Source organism: Drosophila albomicans, chromosome X (assembly GCF_009650485.2).
Source record: "Drosophila albomicans strain 15112-1751.03 chromosome X, ASM965048v2, whole genome shotgun sequence".
In the NCBI taxonomy this organism is placed as follows: Eukaryota; Metazoa; Arthropoda; class Insecta; order Diptera; family Drosophilidae; genus Drosophila; species Drosophila albomicans.
The window spans coordinates 26,689,530-26,698,913 of record NC_047627.2 but is presented as its reverse complement, the minus strand read 5'-3'; the positions used below and the strand labels follow the sequence as shown (position 1 = coordinate 26,698,913).

General features: G+C 34.5%; 1 protein-coding gene and 1 non-coding gene across 2 annotated transcripts; one reads left to right on the top strand and one right to left on the bottom strand.

Annotated features, from left to right (window-relative positions):
- Nucleotides 1–2,386: 2,386 nt before the first annotated feature.
- Trnam-cau (transfer RNA methionine (anticodon CAU)) lies at nt 2,387–2,459 on the bottom strand. The gene has a single exon. It is a non-coding gene; the product is annotated as a tRNA-Met (tRNA).
- Nucleotides 2,460–2,873: 414 nt separating this feature from the next.
- On the top strand, nt 2,874–3,942 carry LOC117572364 (uncharacterized). Its single transcript, XM_034255132.2, has 2 exons — nt 2,874–2,981; nt 3,055–3,942. Exons 1-2 carry the CDS (start codon nt 2,961–2,963, stop codon nt 3,907–3,909), a joined length of 876 nt encoding a protein of 291 aa, XP_034111023.1. The 5' UTR covers nt 2,874–2,960; the 3' UTR covers nt 3,910–3,942.
- The last annotated feature ends 5,442 nt before the right edge of the window (nt 3,943–9,384 follow it).

Here is a 9,384-nt window from a genome sequence, read left to right as displayed (position 1 = left end):
TCATCATATCTCTCTCTATCTCTATCGCTCGCTCGCTGTCTGAATTCAACAACTTGTGGGCTCTGTTTATTTTTGATTCCGAGTTTATTCAGCACCAGCTTCATTTATTGATGTCGAATGTCGATGCCGACTATCAAAAGTTCAAAAGAACTTGGGATATCAACGACATTTTAGTTTCAACTGGCAATTGCCATTAGTTTTCCGATTGTTCCTCTTTTGGGTCCAGTCCAAAATTAGCTCTACTTGGCTGCTTTCTTTCTCTCTCTCTCTCTCTTTCTCTTGTCTTTTTTTTTGATTTATCTCGAGCAGCTTTAACTTGGCATGCAATGAAAATTGTTAAGTAAGATTGCACTACAAATATTTATTACAACATTAATTATAGAGCTAAGGAAATTGGATAGACGTAATGAGCTTATTCATTACAGTTTCATAAGGAATATTGAGAGAACTTTATGCTCTACCAAATTTAACATCTGTCAATTGCTTTAAAGAGCTTTCAAATTTCATAATTACGCTAAACATATTTAATACAACATTAATTATAGAGCTAAATGAGCTTATTTATTACAGTTTCAAAGTAAACTTACGATTAAGATAAAGCATTAAAAAGAGCTTTAAGCTCCAAAAATTTCAACGTCTGTCAAGTGTTATAAAGAGTCTTCAATTCAAAAATGTTTGCACACGTTTACTTTCTGGCTTCTATTTTGTATTACTTTTGAAAGTAATAAACTTAACAAAGCGAAAGCTTCTTGTAATTAGCTTATTCATTACAGTTTTGAAATAAACTTTGCATTAGCACAAGAGCTTTAAGCTCCATAGAAATCTACTTTTGTTGAGTGATTTAAGGAGCTTTCAATTCAAAAATGTTTGCTCAATTTTAGTTCTCGCCAATTTTATATATATTTATGTGATTTCTCTTAAATTTATAAACCTAACAAAACGAAAGCTTTTCAGATGCTTTCAGTAGCTTTTATTTTGACTCAATTCGATTAAATGAACGTACTTCGTTATATAATTTGAAGACGATTTTAAGCGCTTTCAAGCATAATTCTAAATTATTATCATCCATCTTTTGTATACTGTCTGACCTACTTTCGAGTGTTCTATCACGATTAATCCAAGCTGAAACTGTAAATCAATTGAACAGCTTTTACCTTGAACTCAGTTTTCTTCTTTCTCTGCATGGATTGGGAATGAGATTGGCTTTTGTTTTTGGGGCTTTTGCTTGGGAAGCGATGTGGTCGGAGTCTCAGCAAAATTAACGACATTTTGCGCTTTCATTTGTTTTCTAATTTAAATTTATGTTTATGAGTTATGGTCGCTGCCCAGCGCCGAAGCGAAAGCACGAACCTGAGCCTATATACATACATATATAGTATAGTATATCCTTTATCCCCCCATCCCTCCCTCCCTCATCTCTATGAGATGAGAGCTGCCAGCATGCACTTGTACAAATTATAATTATGAATTTTGGCTGCTGCGCTCTTTGAGGTTAGCTATTAATTTTTAAGCGTAAAATGCCACAAATTCATTACAAAGTCTGAGATTAGTTTCCGGGCCGAGAATAATTGCCCCAACTTTTGTGCCTTTCGCATCGCTCGAGCGTAGCGCCCAATTAGTTTTGAAATATGCGACCAGCCGAGCAATTTGATAAGACACTCGACTGCCTGCTGCCTGCTGCCTGCTGGTTTTTGCCTTTTGCAGCAAGGCAGCTTTCTTTCTTTCCCCTTCCCCTCCCTTTCCTTTCTCTCTCTACAATATGTAGATGAATTGCTCAACTCAACTAACAAAATACACTTTGAAGCGAACGAGTTAGTGAAAGTTGCTCAAATAAAAGGCATTACAAATAGGCAGCTACAATTAATATATGGCTTGAGAATGAATATCAAGCATATGTGATCGAAATAATGACAGGCAACATATAATCAAATTGGGAGAAACAAATATGTTGGCGGATGATATTAAATTTATGTATACTTAGAAATGGAAAAGTAATGTTTGGCCAACAATACAATCAGAAAAAAAGGAATACCAAGTTAAATGAATAAATAGGAAATACGAAAGGCATTTTAAAAATGTTTAATAGAGAGACATTCAACTATGAGATATAACTAAAAAAAAAGAGTTGGCACAAATGAGTAAAAGAGTGATTGATCATTCTAAACTAAATATAATATATAATATTACTTATGTTATATATGTTTGCTTTTGTTCAATTGATAATTTCGCTTTTAAAATGCCTTGAGAAATAATACATTTTTATGAGAAAACTATGACAAGACCTTTTTTTATTTGCCGACTCAATTAATTTGCCATAATAATGTTGATAGTAAAATAAATTCTTGTTTACTTCTAAAACTATTAAAAAAAAGCAAAAAAAATTACCTGCCCCGGGTGAGGCTCGAACTCACGACCTTAAGATTATGAGACTTACGCGCTGCCTACTGCGCCACCGAGGCCTTGTGTCGATGGGCAACAAAATAATCAATCATACTTCGATTCTTAGATAAAATCCAAATCGATTACCAGTTGCATTATCTGTCAATGTTTTCATTAATAGATTCATTCTTCTTCTAGCGAATACTTTCTTAATCGATAGTTGTGTCTACAGCGATAATTTCTGAAAAGTATGCTTAACATTAACTAACCAACTAATCAACATTAGCATGATGCATTTATTACATATGACTATGAAATTATCAGTCACTCATGTACACATATTTATGACAGTTCAAATCGATTACCAGCTGCATACTCTGACACTCCTGTCATTTTAGTTAATCGATAGTTGTGTCTGCAGCGATAGTTTTTGACACAAATGCTTGACATTTGCTGACATCTCTTTATCCAGGTTCGACTTGTCAAATATTTAAAAAGCCGCTAGTCATTGCTAGCATTGTCGTCGAGTGTGAAGCAGCTTTTTAATTACGCATATTTTTTTCATTTTTAATTTTGCAAAAATGCCTAAAGAATCTCCCCCGGTAAGTTTATGAACTTTTATGGTGATTGTGAATTAAATGTGTGTTCAAATCCGTTCATATTATTCTCGAATAGAAGCCGAAAACCTTATTAATCGAAAGGTGTATAAGGGGCCAACCATATGTCTCGCGCTATGGCCAAGAAGTTGAGGCTAGACTCCTGGTAACGTACAAGAGGGGACATGCCATTGACACTCCTGAAGAAAACTTCGAGTCGGAGATTCTTTCGGGAAGCAATCGTTGCAGCAAGTGCCTTCTACCCTCATATATGTGCTGTAACTTTGAGAAGAAAGTCAAGAAGGAAAGGTTTGAGGCCGCCAATCCGAAGCCAAAGGATGTGAATGCTCAGGCAGATGTGGAGAAGAAAGAAGGAGAGCTTCAGGAAGAGAAAAACCTTAAGGGGGGAGAAGCAGAGCTAGAAGGAAAAGGAGTAGAAGCAATGGAAGAAGCAAAGGAAGGAGTAGCAGAGGGAGAATTACATGACGAAGCAAAGATGGAATCAAGAGAGGAAGCAAAGGAGGAGCCAAAAAAGGAAGCAAAGGAGAAGGCAAGGAAGAGAGCAATAGAGAAGGCAAAGAAGAATACAAAGAAGGAAACAAAGGAGGAAAAGGAGGCAATGAAGAATGCAATAAAGGAAGCTAAGGAGAAGGCAAAGGAGGCAAAGATGAATGCTATGAAGGAAGCAAAGGAGAAGGCAAAGGAGGCAAAGATGAATGCAAAGAAGGAAGCACAGGAAGCAAGGGAGGCAAAGAAGAATGCACAGAAGGAAGCAAAGGAAGCAAGGGAGGCAGAGAAGATTGCAATGAAGAAAGCAAAGGAGAAGGCAAGAGAGGAAGCCAAGGAGGCAAAGAAGAATGCAAAGGAAAAGGCAAAAGAAGAAGCAAGGGGGGCAAAGAAGAATGCACAGAAGAATACAAAGAAGCATGCATAGAAGGATGTAAAGGGTGAATGAGAAGCAAAGAAAGAAGAGGAGAATAAATGTTAGAATTTAATGACATATATTTTTCTGTTCTAATGAAACTAAATTAAAATAAAAAATTATTCTTCTTTTTACATTCTGTTTTATTTCGATTCAGATGAAGATTTTTATAAAGCAACTAAAGTTATAAAACTGTGCCAAAAGAATTGCGATAGTGTAGTGAAAAAAAGTAACAGTCGATCGATCAATTTACATCTCATATCTTAATCGAAACTGAGAAAGAAGAGAAGAAATGTTTGTGGCTAATCCAATTATGAAATGCGCCAAATGCGACTTTCAAGTCATACAATATTTTGTTACAAGGTTGTTCCCATATGTCGCTTTCGTTCTGCTTCTTTCTCCTGCCCTGATTACTTGCATATAGTATTTGTGCTGATCCGGCAAAGAAGCAGAAGAGGAAGAAGTGAAGGAATTCGTTTGCACCGAAGAGCACTAAAATGTAAAGCAGGCGAGCAGCAAGTGTCCTTTGCGCCCAAAAAAAAAAAACTATGCACATCAACAACGATATCAACAACAACAACAACTGACGCTGTCCTTTGGCTCCGCCAGGACGAAACCAAAAATTTGAGTCCCGGCGATAAGAGAAAAGACACACAGAGCAAAAAAAAAAAAAGCAGAAAAGAAAAAAAATTTCATTTATTATTAAAATCACTTTCGTTGCAATGAGGATTCCAAATGTCCTATCGTTTCGTTTCTTTTTATTGGTATGCGTGTGCAGACCTCCTTCTCCCTCTCCGCTCTCTCTCTCTCTCTCTTTCGTTCCCTTTCCCTTGCTTCGGTGTATTGAAATTGTCTTGAACTAGCGCACAGACTTTGCTGTGTTGTGCTTCATGTGCTTCATGTGCTCATCATCGACTAGAGTTGTTACGTCGTCTTCGTCTCCTTCTTGCTTGTTGTTATCCTTGATGTTGTTGCTTTTGGATTAACAAGTGTCATATGTGGTTGTGTGTCCTGTTCAGCCGCTGCTTGTGGTAATGGCAAACATCGACACATAGCAACACACACACAGAGAGAGAGAGAGAGAGCTCTTCGCTTTGCGCTTCACTGCCTGCCGTGTCCTTTTGCCAGGACCTTTGCTTGCCATCGCACACCACATTCCCACACATTTAAGTCAAGTGTGCTTTGGAGATTTTGTAGCCGCTTTAAAAAACAAAAACCAAAAAAAAACAAAAACAGCAACAGAAATTCCTTATGTGCTCCTTCAACCTGTTCCCTGTTTCTATTTTCTGCTGCTGCGGCAAACGGTGCGTATGCGTGTTGTTACATACCTCCTTTTTTTTTTGGCTGGTTGGGGGATGTTAGATCGCTGCGCAAATGTCAACGAAAGTGCAAATAAAATCTAATGTGGAAATCATTGCAAAAGTAACCCAGCCAGGTGCGAGTGTGTGTGTCGGTGTGTGTGTGTCTGTGTGTGTGTGTGTGCTTAATGTCCTTGTCATTTGGTTAGTCGCACCCGCGTGAATTTGTTTTTATATCAAACATTGCATTTTATTGGTATGCCGACATTTTAGTTTTTTTTTTTTTTTTTTTCTGCCCTCTGCTTTGTAGGCAAACGCATCTCACAGCGGCAATTGACAAGAACGAAAGTTCGTCCAACAATTTTTTTTATTACAAAATGCCAAATGCTATAAATTTGATGAAAATTAAAGTAGAAAGTTAGACTTGACATTTGCCTAAATATTCATTTCACAATTTGATGAAATTGCAATTTTATAAAACACAATACCTAGACATCAACAAATTATTAAACAACATTTAAATTAACTGTCGAGTCGATGGCCTTAGTTGCTAGCACTCCCTTTCTTTTAGTTGTTATATTATTCTGTATAATAATTAACATGTAAATAAATAAAACACAATACCTTTTTCTCATAACTACACAGAAAGAAAAAACGTGCTAAGATCAAGTAAAAAATCTTGAATCAATATTGTATGTCAAAATTGAACCAAGAACTTTTATTTTTAAATTACGATTAAAAATCTACAATAAATCTAGATTGCCCAATTCTGAAATTCAAGATTATATTCTTGTTTCGAGAATGGAAAAATCTTAAATCAACATCAAACGTTCAAGATTACTTCTAGATGGGATAGACTTGATATAAGATTGATTATTGATTGATTATGAAATGGAAGAATCTCAAAATTGAACAAAAAAAGGCAAAATCTTAAATAAAATAAATACATTTTATATTATTATTTATTAAATAAAATAAAAATCTTTAATATTTCTTCAACCTAAAAACTAATTTCAAGTTTGTTTGTTTTTTTAAGATAAAAAATGTTAAATCTAGATTTTTCAATCTAGATTTTTCCCCGTAGTAAGTAAACATTTTTAATTGAAATAAAATAAATTAAAGCTTAAAATAAAAAAAAAAACGTTTATTTTAAGATCCAAAAAAAAAGGTTGTAACGTGTTTTTAAAGTACTTTTTTCACGATTTCTTCATAAGTTTTCAATTGTTTTAAATAAAAATCTTACCAATCAAATGACAGTAATTACATCATTTAGAAGTTTATTATTATTGACTTATATATATATATATATATATATATATATACTAAGAGATTTACATACGCATTTTTATATATATAACATACATTATAGATATCGATTCTAGCATGTTTTGGTTTTATGGCGTCTGCTTATTATAAAGCAAACTGCGAGTGGAATAGTTACGAATATTCAGTAAAGCTGTTGCCTTATTGACTTTGGCTTATTGGCCCGGCGATGCTGCGTGGCTTGAAGCGTGGAGATGAGAGAAGGGGGATTGAGGGGAGAGAAGAGCGAAGAGAGGCGGAAGGCGGGAGAAAAGGGATTCGTTGTGGATATTCGGACTGACTCGTTGGGGCAATTGGCTGCACTTGCGTTGTGTTACAACTGAATATTGAATATGAAGCGATTGCCGGCCACGTTTATAAATATTTGATGTGACGCACACACTCTGACACACACGCACACACACACACACACACAGACTGAGACACACCTGTAATGTAATGTGTGTAATTGCGCACTATCGTATGTTAGCATACTCTGGCCATATCTATATCCATATCCATATCCATATTGCTCGCTTTGTTTACGGGCGACAGATTTAATAAAGCTCTTCATCTCTCTCCCTTTCAATAATAAAGAAATAAAGTGCTAGAGATAAGTTAGGCGAAAAGTCCAAGAGAGTTAACTCGACTGCGAGATACGTGTTACACAGTTTGGAATTAAATGCAGATATGAAAAAACAACTAAGAAAGCTGCAGTCGAATATATTAGAATATTATATATTTCAGTATTTTTGGTATATTAATTTAGTATATTTTCCGAGTGTTTCACTGCTATTGCAAATCGTCCGCTATCGATTGAAACACTCGGAAAATATACTTAATTAATATACCAAAAAAATACTGAATTATATTCTAAGTTATATTTGGTATATTGAAACACCATAACGATCAACATATTTTATTTACCATAAATATACCGAATTAATATACTAAAAATACTAAAATAATAAGAATATAAGATATATTTGATTTAGAGATATACCACTACAACCAACATATACCATAATACCATAAATATACTAAATTAATACACCAAAAAATACTAAAATATATTCTGAATTATATTTGGTATATTGAAACACCATAACGATCAACATATCCTATTTACCATAAATATACCGAATTAATATACTAAAAAAATACTAAACTAATAATAATATAAGATTTATTTGATATAGAGATATACCACTACAATCAACATATACCATAATACCATAAATATACTAAGTTATATTTGGTATATTGAAACACCATAACGATCAACATATCTTATTCACCATAAATATACCGAATTAATATACTAAAAAAATACTAAACTAATAATAATATAAGATATACTTGATATAGCGATATACCACTACAATCAACATATACCACAATACCATAAATATACTGAATTAATATACCAACAAAATACTTAAATATTTTATGAACTATATTTATTAAGCGATGTACCACAACAATCAAAATATACCATTTACCATAAATATACCAAATATATATATCAACAAAATACTAAAAACAAGATCCATATTTCGTATGTCGATATACTTCTACTTCTACATTCACAATATACCGAAAATTGCCAAGTATACCAAATATAGCGTAGCTCTTTTTAGTCGTCATTAAAATTTTGCATACAATTAAGTATTTTTTAAATACTACAAACTCTGAAATATATGTTGAAAGTCAAAGCAATGTCTAAAGTAAAGTCTTTGCGATCGGCGTGGGTAAATAAAGTCAGGCAGATGGATTGAAATGACTTTATTGTTTGCTTGGCATACCCTTTAACGCTGTGCTTAGTGCCGGGTATAATGAAAGAGCGAATAAGGGCATCGCCTAAATTCAGAAATTCATTGACTTCCTTTCCTTTCGCTGATTATCCAAGCGAGTTGTGGAGCCACTCAATGACTCCAACTCTCTCTCTCTCTCTCTCTCTCTCTCGCTTCGACTCTGAATGTGAATGAGAATGTTCGTTGTTTCTTCTTACTCACATTCAGCCCTTCTTCCTTCCGTCCATTGCATGTATTATTCAGTGAAGCGCCGCTTCGGTTATTGTATATCGCGAGCAGCGTTTGCCGCAAATAGTTTCATTTTGTAGTCATTGTATTTTGTGCCCGACTCAGCACAAAGATCCCCAACCAAAATTGGCATAAATATTTGAGCACCTTTCTAGTTGGTTGGCTGGATGGCTGCCTGACTGGTTGAAGCTCCTTTCTCTCCCTCCTCTCCCTCTCTCTCTCTCTCTGTCTCCTCTTGAGTTGCTCGCCAGCAGCTGCTCCTTCATTCCTCGAGAGAGATATTTTATTTGATTTCTCGCTGTATTTTCTTTAGTTTGCTTTTTGTGAAATGAATGAATGGCAATCAATACACTTGAATCCACTTGCATTGATTCATTTTTATTTATTTAATTAATAACTCTCTTTCAATCGTTCGTCCACGTTTCTTGCCACACACACACACACACACACACACATACACAACAATTTGCAACTTTAACCAAAAGTTAAGCTTTGGGGCGAGCGTCGTTGTTCCCTTTTGAATCATTCAACTTGGCCGCTATAAATAATGAATGAAGAATGCTTCAAATGTTAAATAAGTAACGTAGCAACAACTTTTCACATCTTACTTTTTATTTGCAAATATTCAAACGCGTTTCATCGCTTCAATTTGATATTTAAATGCATTTTGCTATATTTATAATTATACTTTAATTATACAGTCTACTCATTTCTATTATATGAATATACCAAATTTAGCCTGCGGTATATCTTAGTATTTTATACTACATCCTACTCATTCTTAGTATATCAATATACCAAATATAGACTGAGGTATATATTAGTATTTTTTAGTACAGCCTACT